This window comes from Lepisma saccharinum, chromosome 3 (genome assembly GCF_977018435.1).
Source record: "Lepisma saccharinum chromosome 3, izLepSacc3.1, whole genome shotgun sequence".
Taxonomy (NCBI): Eukaryota; Metazoa; Arthropoda; class Insecta; order Zygentoma; family Lepismatidae; genus Lepisma; species Lepisma saccharinum.
In genome coordinates, this window is record NC_139231.1 from 112357415 (window position 1) to 112376329 (window position 18915).

Here is an 18915-nt window from a genome sequence, read left to right on the forward strand (position 1 = left end):
AAGAGGATGCTGTCACAAATCTTTGTATTGCATTCAATGTATAGTGTAACATTACAAATAAGTTTAAGTAATTCTTATTTTATTCACATTTTTCTTTATCAATCATGACGTTTACGCAAGAATGAAATAATGTTTTTGTCAATCCATTTAAAGTAAATCAAATATTCTGAACTAGCTGCATAAAATAGCTTATGCACACAGAAACTATATTAAAATTACTGATGAGTTTGTAAAAAATGTGGATCAACTAGGGATCGAACCTGAGCCTTTGGCATTCTGTGGCAACGTTCTATCATTAATGGGATTGATGTTCACATGTCCAAAGTTACAAGTCACAGTATGCCTTGAATGTACATTATAAACTTATGTTATCAATCAGAGATCAAACTGGTTGGAGGCCAGGGGTAGAGTACTGGCACAGAGTTCGAAAGATTCGTTGTTGATTCACAATTTTTCATGTAACGTTTTCAATAAGTTTTAATATAACATGGTGATGTACGGATGGGCATTGATTAAAGGAATGTTAATTTCTAGGACAGTTGCTAACTAACATAAAATGTGAGGAAAGTTTAGTTAAACCAGGTATGAAGGCTAAGTCCATTGTATGTAACTACTCATACACGTAGTATTGCAGATAAAATGGACATTACTCTTAACAACTTGCTCCTCTACCATTGGAATGTTTCTCCTTTAGCATAACTTTAAAATGCCTGAAGAATATATCTGTACTTTATGGCAAAATGTTCCAGTGGAAAAAAGACAGTACATCACACTAAAAACAACATTTTGACTTTAAAATTACGTGGGTTAAAAAAATGGACACAGATACCACCATAATTCAATTTGAAAATGCATGCTGCATTTAATGTTATTTTCAAATAAAAAATAATTTGGCTTGTGTGTCCATTCCATCAGTAACTGCATTATATTCTTTATAATATGATAATGCACAGGATGATTATAAAGTGTCAATCCATTATGGTGAGAAACATGCAATTATAGATGAAAAACCTTGTTATGTGAATGGTAATGAAGCCCACACTTAAATTTAGTGTAATTCAACATAACTTACTCTGTATTGTGAGTACTGCTACTATTTGTAAAACATTCACATATCTACTGTAATGCTACCAACTGTAGTATGAATTCTTCACTAAAGGATGTTTCTGGAACAAAAGTTATAACATTTTCAAGACATTGCAAGTTTTGACTACAGAACTTGAAAACTGTGATTAAAATGTATGGGTAAACCATCTTCAGTTATAACAAATAGGAATTTAAATTTCAAGGCCATTCACACAAAAACAATTCTATTTATTTTACATTATGGATGCTAATAAAATTCACTCAAGAATGCAATGCAAATGATTTATGAGACATGCAGGCAAGCTTTATATGATCTGCTTCAGCACTTGAGTGCATAAAAAAATTTAATCAACTCTAGTCATTAACTAATTTGTATGTAGCAAAATAAATTGTTTGTATTGTCATGCTCTGACCAAAGGAATTTTGAAACCAATGTATGCATGGAAAAAAATGCAGGCTATATGAGCACATGAGATGTTTCAGCTTGTTGTAAAATGTTTCAATAAACAAGTCTTATGTAAATGTGCTTTTCTTTCTGTTTATATTTTGCCTTGGATGAGAATAAATTAAGGTACGAGGGCCATCCAGAAAAAAAAGGAATGTTTTGGTGTAAAACACAAACGCAAAATGATATGTGTAAAAAATGTATGGTACAGATATTACATACCTTACTCTACTTTTCAGATATTCGCCATACCAATTCAAGCACTTATCGTAACGTGATACCAGTTTGTTGATACCATCCTTGTACTCGGTTGCCGCCAATGTATTCAACCACCCCATTTGTTTTGTATGACACGACAGAACCTTTGAAGCATTTGACAGTATGTCTCAGCATTTATTGTTGCTCCCCGTGGCTGAAAATCGATGAATAAGATGCCTGTCCTGTCCCAAAAGACAGTTGCCAGAACCTTTCGCATGCCGACTGTTCATTTGGCTTGGGTGGTGATCCGTATGGTGCCTCAAAGATACTATTACTACATGGTTGAATACATTGGCAGCAACCAAGTACAATGATAAACAAAGTAGTATCACGATATGATAAGTGCCTGAATGGGTATGTCGAATATGTGGAAGAGTAGGGTACGGAATGTAGTTTCTGTACCATAATTTTTTTGCACACATTATTTGTCATTTGTGTATTACACCAAGATGTTTCTTTTTTCTGGATGACCCTCGTAGTTAGATAGGATGTGATAGGACAGACAGATAATGGTTTATATATTTGAAAATTATTAGTCATATACATTGCAATAGAACATTTGCAATTTTTATCTGCTATTGATATTGGTAAATTTTTATGTTGGTGATAGTTTATCTGTACCTGCAAAGTAATTCATCCCTAGATTTGTTCAGACATGAACTGGAGGGCAACAATACTCAAATCACTTCATGATGGAAAATTGCTCTCAGAAAACCTCACATGGTTTGACTACAAAAGACGCAAGATTACAACGTAGTCAAGAAGTTCAGGCCACCCCATTTCTTCAACAAGGGGCTGGAGCTGAACATTGACAGCATAAATGTTCTGGAGACTGTGGATGGCCCAAGTGGCCACAGGGAGGTAGTACATGTTCCAACAGGACTCCAGCTCAAAAGACAAGGCATGCCTTTACAGCAAATGCGAAGGTCAAGTGGACCTAGAGACCGTCCAAGCTCGAGAAGGTCGTGCAGCTGGAGGAGTCTTCATTCAATAAATTCATTCTGCATGTTCTTTACTATTTTTTATGGATGAACTTATATTAAATTTTTGCTGATATCAATAAAGTATCGATATAAATTTACTGATAACTGGATATTCTAACAATCCAATATAAAATTCCAAATTGTTCTTGAAGAACTTGAATGGATCATTGGTCTCCTTAATAAATGTGTTTCGAGGTGACTGCAGTGCAAAACAAGTTGCATATTTAGACATGTACTTCTTTATAAGATAGGACATTGAGAAATCCTTGAAAATTATAAGAAATTGGCAGCATTTTGCACTAAAATTTAAGATATTGATAGATATATCAGATTGGTAAAATTCAATAAATTTTCTGATACACTGATATGTGTATATCGGCTGATACCAATAGAATACTGATTTTTTCCTCAGAGTTTGACTTATTTTTCTCTACGTAATGGAGTCTCCAGATTTACCTTCCTGCAGCTCAAAAAGTGACTTGCATGTCAATGATGTGCAAAATCTGAGGTGTTGAAAACGGCAGTGTTGGATTGGCTGAAATGCCAGGTGGCAAACTTCTATCCAGAGGGTATAAAAAAAAAGCTTATTCAAAGGTAACAAAAATTCCTTGGAAAATGACGGTGACTATTTTGAGAAATGAAGTACATATATACGTGTTTGTAACCACTAATACGGTGTTGCCACACTTCTTTTCATCATATTGATGGAGGTGCGACTTACTCACGTAGTATAAATTATCAGTACAATATAAAAAGAAAAAATATTTTATAAAATACCTAAAAGTACTTACGTTGGATTTCCATGAAACTCCGTTTCGGGATGTAACTACTCCCTTCATCAGGTAGATAGGCTATGCCAATTTAATTATACCATTGGCTGCGTCAAACAAGACATGGAGGTATGGTAAAAATTGATAAAAAGGTTAAAATGTGATTTAAGGTGCACACAAGCCACCACCAGTATGCAGGCGAAACTTTGCAGAATGGCCATGCAAGAGAATCCACTGAGCCAAAGACAGATGGCAAATCATCTAACCAAGTCTTTGGAAACTGTTAACCGCATCTTGCACTTGCATACTGGTGGTGGCTTGTGTGCACGGCCGTGTTTTCATCCCATTTGTTGGAGAACCGAACGCTGGGGCCATGCAATCCTTATACTTGCCGATCACATTCTTGAATAAAGTCAAATGAACGTCACAATCCTTGCTCTTGCACTACTTCCTGATCATTGACACACTGAACTTTGCATCATAAAGGGCTACAACATAACCTTCCCAAAAGCAACTCAGTTTTGGCAGCATTTTTGGCCCAGCCACAAAACGCAAACGCTTGGAAAAGTTATACAACGTACTCCTCCCAAAAGTGGCTCCGTTTGGGCAGGATTTTTGGCCCAGTGAGAAAACACTACCACTCTTTTACAGCTCACACACTACACTGACAAACATGCCCGACCAAGGTTGGGTGAGTTAATTATGAGTGCAGGGGGAAGGAATCCCGTTTGGTCACACATACGCTGAACAGCCTTTGTATTTGTTGTAGTAATATGAATATATGCAAACTTGTGTATCACAAACATAAACACATGAAAGTCCTTTGTGTGATTTCTTTAGAAGAAAATTTGCAGTTGCTTATTGAGTACTTTTTCACCACTACTATGATAAACTAAATATGCTGACCAAGGCAGTAATTTATTTTATTAAAAATATAAACTAAACGTAACGTTTCAACCTTCTAGCAAGGTCTTCTTCAGACTCTGTATCAAGTACAAGACTTTTGTACTTGATACAGAGTCTGAAGAAGACCTTGCTAGAAGGTTGAAACGTTACGTTTAGTTTATATTTTTAATAAAATAAATTACTGCCTTGGTCAGCATATTTAGTTTATCATAATCATGGAAACAAGGCTTAATGGTGTTATAACACTACTATGAGTACACACGGAACAATTGTTACTGTTAGGTTAGGATGATGAAGATGGTTGCTTAGATAGTGCATTTACGAGAGTGGCCACTTGCACAAGATGTGCAGGGTCTCCCCAATGGCATAGGAGCAACACTATAGCCTTGCAAGTACAGGGCCCTGGGATCAATTATCAATGGAGGCACACTCCATAGTGGTTTAGATCCCAATTAGCCTATATCATGTAACACAAAACTTTTGTGTCACAACATGCAAATGAGTTCCCCAAACATATTTGCACACTCATTTCCAGTACTGTATTTCACCGCATATTTGTCACAGATTTTATGCCAATTTTTGGGGCAAAAAAGTGGGGTGCTACAATTATGTGAAGCTTTTCTTTTTTAAGGAAAAAGATTGTACCATTATTGCCAATACTTACAAATCTTTTACTAGGTAAACTGTTTTTGTTGCAAGATAATTGATTGATTTAGTTTATTTTACTTCGCTTTTCTGCCACTTTTGGCTAATTTGCAAAGATGGGGATGAGTGATGATATGGTGAAATTGATGAATGGACACTCACAAACATCCATGTCTAGGCCAGGATTCGAACCTCGGACCCCTGGCATCGTAGCACGATGTGCTAACCACTCTGCCACGGGGGCCGGATTGGTGCAAGATAAGGATGCATGAAATACTCATGAACATATGTTGAATATCTGACATTGATGACACATTCCTCTATGAAAAGCTGTACACCAATTTTTGGACTGACACAAACATTGTGCGACAATTATGTGGCAAAATACGGTATTCTAAATGGCTTCCTTACACTCCTGCAAGTCATTGGACAGCTGGAACTTGTATCATGTTTTACCAGTGGCGGCCGTTCATAAGGACATTGCACTGCAGTGTGTAACCACAAGTGAACAGACATTAAATTAACATCTATGTATAGTTTTTGCATTATCTGCATTGCAAATATTTCGTTCCTCACAGATCATTGGGTACTCTGTTTTGTATTATTTCTATCCAGCGATAGTTGTGAAGTTTGCAGGCCACTTGGCTCTTGCAGCAAGAGAAAGCTGGCAGGGTGCCGCACACCACATGCCACACGCATGCACTTTACGTCCCTGACAACATTCTCTAGCAATGAGTAAGGTGAGGCAGCAGAAGATTGGCATGCATGGGAGAATGAGAGTTTTCGTCGTCCGAAATCCCAGCCCTAGCGGAAGCTGCCCTCCCTTCCCGGAGAAAAGTAAACAATGAAGAGTTTCCAGAAGCAAGGGCATTAACAAAATAAAAAAAAATACCAACAGTTTGGGAAAAAATCCTTATTCCATAAACTTATTCACTCGTAACATTAACGTACAGTAATAAACAAGGTAATTTTCAACGAGGAAGAAATAAATTATCGGTAACGGAAAAAATACAGATTTGTTTGATTTTGTTATTTAGCATCGCTTTTCTGCCATTTTTGGCTAATTGCAATGATGAGGATGTGTGATGATATGATGAAGGGACATTCACAAAGAATCCAAAGCCGGGATTCAAATCTGGGACCCCTGGTGTCGTAGCATATTGTTGTAACCACTCTGCCACTGAAGTCAGCTACTGATTCTTGTTAGTTGCAAAGAAATATATCACACATGTGAGTTGTTTTTTTTATTTTATGTGTGTTCAGTGGAAAGTGCATTTGGATTACAATGATGTAGCCCGCCTGCATCATGTAGATCTAAAATATATGTCTTGATTTCCATGTTAGTAAAAATTACTGAAAATGTGGTTGTCTGGTAACTTCTCTTTTGTATTTCTTTTCCTTTGTTAGTTAAGTTACGGCTAACTGCTAGCATTCTACTTCTTCCATCTTTCATGATGCTTTTAATAATGTTAAATAAGTGCTGCTAAGGTGTAAAACATTATATTTGATAAAAAAGGAATATCACAATTTATCACATTGGCTATTAAATAAATTAGAAATGTGTCATTCCCAGTAAACGGAATAACACCCCTTGAGTTTGGTTCACCACGAGTCGCCACTGGTTTCTACAAATCCTTCTCAAGAGCCATTCACAAAATATGACCAAACTTCTCATTTTAGGATAATAACCTCTTGCACATATGATTTTTTTTTACATACACATACTAAAGAGATGTAATGCATCTTTCTTGCAAGATGTTGCTGAGCTCCCAAAATGATTTCCTCATCCTTTCATACACCTTGTACAAATCATCCAGCATATCGATATTGACCGACATTATTATAGAATTAGGTTTACCTGAAAACATTGACCTGAACCAATATTTGCATAAAAGCATAGTATCACAATATCATGACCAAAGGTGTCTTCTAACTGACCATATGAAATTAATGATATCTATTGTTGGCAGTTTTACGTAGAAAGTAAACAAACTTGAACATTGTGAAAGTAAATATGATGAGTAAGGAAGCACCAACCCCATTGACCACTTTGATGACATCTATTGCATGTAAAAATGCTTAGTGATGAATGATCCTTTCACCTCTCTTTCGTCCCATACACACACATCTGACATGCAACACTATCGTAGGTTTTGATGCAGGAAACGTAAATACTTATCACAAATATTTTACAGGATTAAATAAATTTATTTTTAAAATCTGCAAAATTATACTTTAAGCACGTCAATTAAAAGAAAAATCCCATACACTTTTCTCAAAACACCCTTTTTCCAATTTATAGAAATATTTAACATAACAGTTTTATGACAACCTCTTAACTTTCTAAGAGTAAATTAACAACAATGTAAGAGTCTTTAACTTTGAATCAATCCACTTAACCCTAACATTAAACCACCTTTGGTAACAGTTCACTTTCCAACAGTTGCGACATCTTTTTACTTGTGAGAAAAGGCCTCGTACACGTTTGCACCAAGCACCTTCAGCCTGTCCATCAGAATTAACTGCTTGACCCAAGGATCAGGACCGTCACTCTTGGATGGATGAGTCAAACCATTGACAACGGGTATTAATTTGGCCATTGGCATGGAGAGTTTGTTGGGATGAATGAAAAGATCAAGCCCCGATACCTCACTAGTCTTCTGAATATTGTTAACACCATTAGCTGAGATGACGACAAGAGAATTTTCATTTTTTCCATTCTGTGATTGGCTCATGGTTCCTTTTGCGTGGCTTTCACTAGTTAACATTGCATTCGATGACTTTTCTTGAACTGGAACGAAGTAATCAGCAATCCTGTCCACTATATGCCCAAAACCTTGACTTACACAAGATGAACTAAGTGAGATTACTTCTTCACTTTCTAAAAGATCTATTGTGTCCGAAATCATGTTGTTAAGTAAATCACCATCTGTATCACTATTTCCACCTCTTTCAGATCCAATCAAGAACTGAGGCAAGTTCTTGATTGGATCTTCATTGCTAACCGATGTCTGCACAGCCCAGAAAATTTGTTCAATATCTTGCAACGTAAGTGGATGCTTGAGACTAATGTTTTTCAGAATTCTTTTAACTTTCTGTTCAAACAACTCACACAGTTTCTGAACACCATTCTCGATAAAATAATTACACATAGTGAGATACCTTTGTTGAAGTGAACTTGTAAGTTGCGGCACAGTTTCTTCCGATTCACTGTTAGCACAATCACCTACTTTCTTCACTGATTCGCTGAACATGGAACCACCAATCAGATTCACCTGAATTCTGATAACAACAACTAGCATCGCGTAAGAATAAACTAACACACATGCTCTCGTGAAAGCCAAAACTTTAAGTTCTTCCCACAGTTCAACTTTGTTAGGAGGCTTGTTCCGGAGTTGAAGTGTCAACACATCAGAATCTAGGTGTTTCAACACAGCATCTCTTACCTTAGGTGCAAGAGAAAACACCGTCAAGTTGCATGTGCGCTCGGTGCTTTCAAAATGGTGCTGCTTTCTTGTTCGGTCCAGGAAGTCTCTCGTCTCCCTCTCCTGCCATTCACGAATCTTACGTTCAGCATAACGAGTAACTAAAATAATTACACCAATAGTAGCACCTCCAAGAATTAGCTTCTTCTTATGCTGATGTAGAAAATTCTTCAGTCGACTGAACATGTTGTTTCAGCAACAGGATGTATCAAAAATGCACAAGCAGCATTAGTCAATGAAATACACAGGATGAGGGCCTGAAAAATACAAAAATAAAACTTATTAATCTCTTTTATCCATATTTCTTGTTTACATGGAACAACTTTTGTTTCAAAACTGTAGCTTTCACCTGCACAGAAATCACTCTTGCATATTTTTTTTCCAGTTGGATAATTAATCTTATAGTCTTATAACTGTTATTTCTATATTTCTGGTTTTAATGGTTTGAAGAATGAAGCATATGTTGTGTTCTGAAACATCATAAAAAAGTTATTTTTGTGTTTGAAAAACAAGTTTTAGAAACCAAAGTCTTATTATCAAATAAATCATATAATACAAATTGACAAAATATATACACACTAGAGTACTGCATGGGACCACGTTTTTTCGCTCATACTCGATCAAACCTCCCAAGCTCGAGCGTGATATGCTTGAATATATAGAATATCAAATATCATTTTTAAGTGACAATAATCGTACAAATATATACGTAAAAATTCGTTCTGGTTGATTCAATCCATAAGCATCTATTCAATTTCATATATTTGTATGTATTGGTAAGATACACTAAATTACATTTTAACATGGAGATGATGACGATGTTCACTTTAGTTTCAATTTCACTGCATCTTTCACTTTACGATCCATATTTGATGCCTTCCCTACCACACACAAATTACGGTTATAAGTGAACTACTAGGCATCGAGCGTACACCAATCATTTGCCTGTTCTAGCATTATTCGTTCAAGCAAAGAAACTGTCAATTCCGTAAGTCATCTAGTGTATCAGCGAGAACTATTAGACGATTGAGCACAAAGACCTCGATGCAGCACTCTAATACACACATAGTTCTATAAATAACTGAAAGATGAATTTCTTCAAGTGTGAAAGTAAAATGAGTTCCATTATACACAGTTCAACAATTATGTAATGACTTATTTTATTTTGAAAGAACGAATGGATTAAAATTGTTCGGTGTTTTGGCACATAAGGCCATTTTGCACCCTTCAATGTATACAGGGAAATAGCACCTTATCCAAAATTCTTACCTAACAGTTCAAGAAAGGAGTGTAAAAAGCCCACTGGGAAAAGTTAAAAGTGCAAGGTGGTGAAGGGTCCTGCACAGCACAAACACAACACATTAAAAAGGCAAGAATACATTAAAAACTTTCTCACAGACAGTATTAAGGGACCAGCTCTTCTCAAAAAAGAAAAAAAAAACATTTGTTAAAACAGTGTCGTCATCGCCCAACAGGGATGATAAACAGTTGGGAACATTAAAAGTCTGCCTGAGGAAAGTAAAATCAGAATATGACGAACACACTTGCAATTTCGACCACTTCTTCTCAATGGGAGGGACGGTACGATGAACATCATGCAGCAATGGTGAGCTTTATAGCTCTAAGCTTGCTTCCCATTACTTCACCCCACTCTTCCTGCCAAGTATCAAGAAGGGAACAATATAACACATTCTGCATGTCCTTGGCTGGCAAAAGGTGAACAAAAACATCACCATCTGCACCAGCATGCAGTTGCATTGGGTCCTTCATTTTCATTTATACCCAGAAGTGGACATCAGCACTGGCAAATAGGGACACGAGCTGTTGAAGAATGCCCTGAACTATCGGATGCCTGGAATTCGGCATTTCCAAACTCTGATGTACACTGGTCGAATCAATGCAGACAAGGACTTTCTACAGAGCAATGATGTCAGCAAAGTCCAGGGCCTTTAGCATGGCATACAGATCTGCTTTATAAATGGAACAAGCAGGATGTAATGAGTAACTGGAACTTTGAGAGTCCATGACAAAGGTGCAACCTACTGATTTGAACGACTTGGACCCATCCATATAAAAGACGGTAAACTTGGGGTACTGCATGCAAAGCTCTAAAAACATGACAATGAAAGGTGCATGAAATTACAAAGGTGTTAGAGGTGGTATGAGTGGAGAAAAAACAGCCAGATCACTATTAATATCAAATGTGGTAACGGTTCCGATTGATTTATGATTTCTCCTAGAACAAAGACTAATTATCATAGAATTTCGGAAATCATTGTCACACGAAATTTGAACCTTCCTTAAAGTAATGAGTGCTGTTTGGACTTGAAAAAAGTTATTTATGTTGAAAAAAACAACTTCAAAATTACCTTACGCACTTCTCATGGACAGGATATTCTCCGTCAACAACCGACAGTAAATGTTGTAGAAGCGTGGGAATGAATGTAGAAGTAAATCGGAACCTTAGTACAATGCATTTAAGGACTTCTATATAATGCTAAGGGAACCAAACCTAACCTGCCTAACCTAACCGCAATAGGATATATTGAACAAAATCTTAAGTAATCGCTAAAACTCCGCAGTATGTGTTAACAGACATAAATCGAAATCGAACCATGTAAAAATTGCATTCGTAGCATGATGAAATCGCAATAAAACAAAAGGAACTTGGGCCAGGTCCCTTCCTGGTTTCTGCAACATCCATTATCTGATGCAAAGACATGAGCACGTTCAGTACATGGAAGATGTCATTCACACTGCACATTCTTGAATTCAATTGTTGCAGAGGATGAAACTTGGCATTTTCACAGCCAAAGTGCTCAATGGAAGTCAGTAGCATCAATAAAAGGCAAAATTTTTCACCCTCAAATGCTAACATGCTTCTACAAAATTAAGGGAATTATTATTCACCATGAATTTCCACCTGGAGGACAAAATGTTACTGGAACATTTTATTTGTGTGTTCTGGAATGCCTATTGAAAAGGATTTGTCCAGAGGCGTGGCGTGCATGTAGCTGGTGTTACCGCAGGTAACAGAAAAATGTAAAGAATTAAAAAGTTGTTTCAATAAAATGACAACATTGTTAAATACGTTAATGAACCCTGTTGCCGTCGAGTAGATATTGCCTAGGACATTTTTTCTTCAGCCGACAGAAGCGAAGAGGGAGGCCGTTCTGCTACCCTGAAGAGGCAACAAGGGAGAAGAGGGTGCCAATGGAAGGAAAGATCGGGGAATGACTTTATGGGGTTATTCATATACCTGTTAAGGGGCCCTGTTGCCGTTCAGACCCACCGGAGCAGCCAGTGTTGTCACATCAGATTGGCAGAAAAGAGCTAAATCCCACCTAAATAGGAATACAATTTCTTTCTGTGAAGCAACTAGAGGTAGACTGCAGAGCCAAGGCTGGATTGAACTACAACTGAGACCAGTTAGGTAATAGACGAAAATATAGTTCCTTGGTGTGATTCGTGATTTGAAAAGTTCTCGGAATGGAATAGAAATAAAGGACTTACAACAGTGATTTTTTTTTGATTTTTCAATGTAGTCTCCCTGTACACTAATGCACTTGGTCCAACGATGTTCCAATGCCTTGATCCCATCTCGAAAATTAGATTCCTCCAGGCCTGTGAAATACATGTCAACTTCGGCTATTAGATCTTCCGTTGAAGAGAATCTCCGTCCACCGAGGAAACTTTTGAGTTTGGGGAAAAGATGGAAGTCTGAGGGAGCCAAATCAGGCGAATAAGGTGGATGTGGCAACAATTCGTAACCAAGCTCATGAATTTTTGCCATGGCAACGACACTTGTGTGAGGATGCGCATTGTCCTGATGCAAGATGATTTTCTTTCTTGCCAAACCTGGCCTCTTTTCCCGTATCTTCTGCTTTAGTTGGTCGAGGAGATTAGCGTAGTATTGTCCCGTAATTGTTTGACCAGTGGGAAGATAATCGATCAACAGAATCCCTTTCGCATCCCAAAACACTGACGCCATTACCTTTCCGGCCGACCGTATTGCCTTTGCTTTCTTTGGTGGTGGTGAATCAACATGTTTCCACTGCTTTGACTGTTGTTTTGTCTCTGGGGTATAGTAGTGGACCCACGTTTCATCTGTCGTCACAAACCGGCGCAAAAAATCTGTTTGGTTTCTCTTAAAACGAGTCAAACATTGTTCGGAAATGTACACTCTGATGCGTTTATGGTCCTGTGTTAAAAGTCGCGACACCCATCTTGCAGATAATTTTCTCATATCCAATTCAACTGTTAAAATGTGATACGCCCGTTCGGATGACATTCCTATAGCTTCAGCAATTTCACGCACTTTCAGTCAGCGATCCTCCATGACCAACTTATGCACTTTTTCAATAATTTCTGGGGTAGTAGCACATTTTGGGCGACCACTACGTGGATCATCTTCTAAGCTGTCCCGACCAAATTTAAACTCGTTTGTCCACTTTGCAACAGTTGAATATGAAGGAGCAGAGTCCCCCAGTGTGTTCAGAAAATCGGCATGAATTTCCTTTGCTTTCATACCTTTCTTTACGAAGTACTTAATCACCGCTCAAATCTCGTTTTTTTCATCTTCACAAAGCACTGCACGGGAACAACTACAAAGTGATGTCCGCACCACAGATCTCTACCCAGAACACTGACGTGCCCCGCTTTTATTAATAAAGGATGGCCTATTACTATGCGGGAACCTCATTGTCCTAGCACTGACATCTGGTGGTGATTCCGAGAACTTTTCAAACCACCCTCGTACGTATAGCTGGGTTTCCCTTCCACGAAGGAGCAGAGTTCTGTCGTCTGCTCAGTGTTCACCACACAAACGTCAAACTGACCCGAGAAAAGTGTGGTTCTTCTTCTTCCCCTTCGCAGCTCATTGCAAAGAAACAGACAGATGAAGAATTGACAAGGGTTTATCACTATTCATTGGATTTTCGTGGTAACTGTCTCATGAGTGGTAGTTCTTTCTAGAAGTGTTTGTGGCTAAATCACTGTGCTGACTGCAAAACAAAAACGAAATAAACAAATATCTAGCTTGAAGAAATGTTTTCTTTACCGAAAGGGGGGGGGGGGGTTGTAATAACGTCTAGCAGGCATAAATGTCATACTGATAGCCGGTAACACTTTTTAAAAAGTCACGCCACGCCACTGAATTTGCCGTGTCTGGCTCGAGCATTCAGCACCAGACCAGGAACATAGCTAGGGTAGGGGATGGGCTCTGGGGGCTAAAGCCCCGCTGGAAATCCTACAAATATTTCGATGGAAATGTGTATAGTGGTAATTATTTTTACTTTCTTAGCAGGATTTTGTAAGTTCTAATATACTGGGTTATTCATCCTCAGGGCTTCTATCACCACACTTTTTCACCTTTAGATGGCATTCTCTGATAAGAGATGAGTCCCCGAAATGAAATTCTAGCTATGGGCCTGCACCAGACAGTTCCTTCTTCACGATAACGCACCGTCTTACCACGACCGTACCTGTACAGAAATGTATTGCCACAAAACAAGTGTGTGTACTCAATCATCCACCCTACTTCAAAGATTTGTCTCTTAGTGATTATTTTCTGTACCACAAACTGAAGTTACCATTGAAAGGGAGCCTCTTTGAAGGACATCCAAGGAGCTGTGACATAAAATCTTAAAGTCATGCCACAAGAAGACATGTAGAGGTCATTCCAGTGTTTGTTAAATCGTGCCACTCACTGTATCAATCACGAGGCATGCACTTTGAATAAAATACAGGTTATACTCATGTTTTTCAATTCAATTCTAGCGTATAACCTCAGTCTCATTGTACAATTGTTGGACTGTACAGTATTCAAATATTTCATTCCTAATGTGTGGTGAACTGCATATCCAAATCAAAGATATTTATTCACTTCTCAAGTGGTAATTATAAAATGTGTATGTCTAGGAGAAAAAACACCAAATTACAGTATAAAATAACAAATTTAGTATGAGGGAAAAAATAGGTAGTTCATATCCCCCACTGATTTTATTCCATGGTCACTTAACACTAGAACTCTTATGCGAGATCTACCTAGAAGGACTGGTGCATCATTTTCGCTTATTGACTTATTATGTAGGATACATTTGAAAAAGTCTGAAGTGGAAAATATTAGCTGGGGGATCCTTGGTTTTGGGTGGGGGGTACTCTTATGGTTTAACATGGTGACAACAAGATAACTGGAGGGATGCTGAGAAAATTTTAGGCATATAATCCGGCCCAAGTTCCTTTCGTTTTATTGCGATTTCATCATGCTACAAATGCAATTTTTACATGGTTTGATTTTGATTTACTTCTGTTAACATATACTGCGGAGTTTTAGCGATAACTTACTGGGTGTTTTGTTGACACAGGTTTTCCACTTCCATATACTCCTATGTAATCCTACCATCGACAACAGCCATTTGTTTACTATCGTCTTTTGGATGAACTTCCGCTTCTCTGTGGGTCACATCCGTGAGGTACGAAGGGTTTTCGGCATCGGTTCACTGATTCTAGTCGTTTAAGTGAGGTGTTTGAATGTGTACTTTCGTCTGGCGGGAAAATGTTCGGAGATACATGGAACCGCTACAGGCTTCACAAAACTATTTCAAACAACTCTACAGCTTTTCAGTGGTGTGTCGACAATGGTTTCCTGCACAAATGTCGTTCTTGTCCACACCACAAAACACCGATGAAGTTATACAGTCCCATATTGAATCGAGGATTCGGAAAATTTGTATGCCAAAGGAAACATCCAGGTGGGGGCTACAGATATTTTTCCAGGGTCAAGCGAACATGGCTCAAAAATGTGAATTAACAACTGTGTTTAGTCTGATGTATAATTTCGCGAACGATGAGTGCTACGAAACTGCTATTCGGGAAGCCCGAAAACCTGGTTCTAACATGCCTTTAAAGGGAATCCATATAAAAAGGCGAAGCCACGGTAGGTCAATTACCCCAGGGGTGAAACCTGGAATCGGTAGGCAATTTAGTTCAATTTTTATGATATTTTTTGTTTAGCCCTGAAAAAACAACTGTTATATATCCATCGGCATGGGTGGGGGGTGGCTGCTGGGAAATTTTCAATGTTTCCCGTCTCGGAAATTTCCTGGCTTTGTCGGGAAATTGCTAATTTTTGGCATTCCGAATGTCGGGATTTTAAAAATTTCCCATCCTGCACACCCCTAATTAGTAATTACTACTAGATGTCGCTACTGCTTCTCTCAAACACGAAACGCCTTCGGACCTTTTGCGAACATCCGGGGAGAGAGGAACAGCTAGCGGTTGTAGTCTTTCATGCATGAAGTTTGCGAAATGGTGAGTTTTTGGCAAGGCACTTTTAACATCTTATTTTTCACATAATTTGGGTAAATTTCTCGTATGGGACAAACAGCTGAAATTTGCTAGTTTATTTAATTTGAATATTCGTACTTACGTATTCTGCATTGAGAAACATTGCTGAAGGTGGCATTTCGCTTATTTCACGGAAATAAGCTCTATTTGCGACATATTGAGTAAGTTTTCTTCGTTTCCTTTTGCCTTCGGTAACACGCAAAATGGCGATCACAGTTTCACTACCGTACTCAGCATGCAGTGTTTCCACCCCACTGCACCCAAAAATACCTACGTAGCCCACAAACCATTGACGCATAGCCCCACAAACCATTCATACATAGCCCAACGAACCATTTCCGGTAAGGTTAGGTTAGGTAGGGTCACTATAGGTTACAATAGTTAAAAATTGGTTTCGAAAAAAATATGCGTAGCCCCACGAACCATTGACGCATAGCCCCATGAACCATTGACGCATAGCCCCATGAACCATTGACGCATAGCCCCACGAACCATTGACACATAGCCCCACAAACCATTTGTGGAAACGTATCTTCTTCAGTTACAAAAAACATGTTTGGAAACACTGACCAGGATTACGTCATCACACACAGGCTACATCCACCTGGAAGTAAATGGATGCAAGAACTTCCGTGCATCGGTCACACATTTATATCGAAAAATAAATGATTGGTAAATTTCTCGTAAGGGACAAACGGATTTCATCAAATTTACAGGAGAAATTACTTACCGAATGCAGTTTCTTTATACTTCTGGAAGTTCGGGGAAGTGTTTTCTCGCATCGTTCATTGAATTTTGATGGTAAATCATATGTTTTTCGATATAAATGTGTGACCGATGCACGGAAGCTCTTGCATCCATTTACTTCCAGGTGGATGTAGCCTGTGTGTGATGACGTAATCCTGGTCAGTGTTTCCAAACACGTGTTTTTGTAACTGAAGAAGATACATTTCCGCAAATGGTTTGTGGGGCTATGTGTCAATGGTTCGTGGGGCTATGCGTCAATGGTTCGTGGGGCTATGCGAGAATGGTGTGTGGGGCTACGCATATTTTTTTCGAAACCAATTTTTAACTATTGAAACCTATAGTGACCCTACCTAACCTAACCTTACCGGAAATGGTTCGTGGGGCTATGTATGAATGGTTTGTGGGGCTATGCGTCAATGGTTTGTGGGCTACGTAGGTATTTTTGTGTGCAGTGGGGTGGAAACACTGCATGCCGAGTACGGTAGTGAAACTGTGACCGCCATTTTGCGTGTTACCGAAGGCAAAAAGAAACGAAGAAAACTTACTCAATATGTCGCAAATAGAGCTTATTTCCGTGAAATAAGCGAAATGCCACCTTCAGCAATGTTTCTCAATGCAGAATACGTAAGTACGAATATTCAAATTTAATGAACTAGCAAATTTCAGCTGTTTGTCCCTTACGAGAAATTTACCAAATGATTTACCGTCAAATTCAATGAACGATGCGAGAAAACACTTCCCCGAACTTCCAGAAGTATAAAGAAACTGCATTCGGTAAGTAATTTCTCCTGTAAATTTGATGAAATCCGTTTGTCCCTTACGAGAAATTTACCATAGAAGGTGGTTTAAAATCTGAGATTTCTCAAAACTGAGTGAGCTTCAAATTAAATTTCTGAATAAATGTTTGCTCATTTTTGGTTAGGTTCAAAACTTCTAAATCAGTTTCCTACGATATGGAAAATGTCCATGACATCATTCGATTAAGCTGACACACTTCGGAATTCTGTTTCGTGAGAAACCAAAATACTTGTGTACCTGTGGAATTATAACCAAAGCTACCTTACATCGCCACAAAATATTACAGGAGTTGTAAATGACATATTCTGTTGGTCTGGTTAACGCCAGAAAATTTCTAAATATTGTGTATCTATGCGTAATAAAAATGCTATAAATTTTTACTTCGAAAAACACATTATAAATTGATACAAATTTAGAACTAGTCTAGCAGCTCATCATTGTACATACCTGAAATCTGTCTTTCTGTTCTATCTGAATAGTGCTCAACTGTGGATTGACTTTGTTTTATCGTACTAGGTATTAGTGGGAAAAAATATACATGTGTGTATTCACTTTAAATTTGCCAGTCACCCATACTAGGAATAACAGTACAACACCATCACACCACACAACTTCGCAATTTCGATAGCCACAGATTATCGCCGGTCATCAATTAGGGCGCAGAGTATAATCTGTGCTTCCACCACAGCAAAGCAGTGTAGCAAGACAAGAACTGAAATCACACTCAACCGTATACTTACAAAATAATAACGTGACGTTTCTTGTCTTCAGTTCATAAAATCAACTCAACCAGCTACTCCTCAAAATCTCGTCTATAGTCTCTGCCTACTGTTGAGTGTTTACGGATGCGTCCATTATACTTTCTTATATAATAATATACATATATTCTACAAGTTCAAAGGTCAATCAATAAATGGCATTATAGGTTATCGCCAAGTGGTTTTCTAAAGGGCCGATTTCTAAACATCAAATTTGCTCCTGCCACGTAATTCGTCTGCTAAGAGGATGTTACAAATCTTAAGAACATATGAAGACGAGAAAAATGCAAGTTTATGACTAGTGAGAATGAATGTACAGGTAACTTAGATCCTTTTTCTTTAGAAAGCATTTAGCGATATTATTTTAATGCTAACAGAACCTAACCTAACTACGAGAGCATTTAGGTTTGTCATTAGAAGAATGCAAAGGGACCTAATCTTAAAATATTTTGTGTAAGTAATCGCTAAAACTTCAGTGTGTGTTACAGACGTAAATGCATACCAGCATGATGAAATCACGATAAAACAAAGACCGAGTCTGAGTCTACTTCCACGCGCATGTGTTACAGCACAAAAAGAACGTGGCAGCAGCCAAAGCCAAACGGTTGCCACCTTTAGCACTGTTATCTTCAGAGGCGCAACCATGAATTTTTGTCTGGGTGGAATGCAAATACCAGGATAAACATA

The 18915-nt window shown here is 38.1% G+C and overlaps 1 protein-coding gene across 1 annotated transcript; it reads right to left on the reverse strand.

The window, feature by feature from the left end:
- Positions 1–7243: 7243 nt before the first annotated feature.
- Pex3 (peroxisomal biogenesis factor 3) lies at positions 7244–18129 on the reverse strand. Its single transcript, XM_083119165.1, has 2 exons — positions 17918–18129; positions 7244–8835 (listed from the first exon to the last, which is right to left on the reverse strand). Exon 2 carries the CDS (start codon positions 8762–8764, stop codon positions 7550–7552), a length of 1215 nt encoding a protein of 404 aa, XP_082975291.1. The 5' UTR covers positions 8765–8835; positions 17918–18129; the 3' UTR covers positions 7244–7549.
- Between the last annotated feature and the right edge of the window lie 786 nt (positions 18130–18915).

What these genes read in the sequence shown, in the direction of transcription:
- Pex3 (XM_083119165.1), bottom strand. Translation starts at nt 8,764, where the DNA reads ATGTTCAGTCGACTGAAGAATTTTCTACATCAGCATAAGAAGAAGCTA.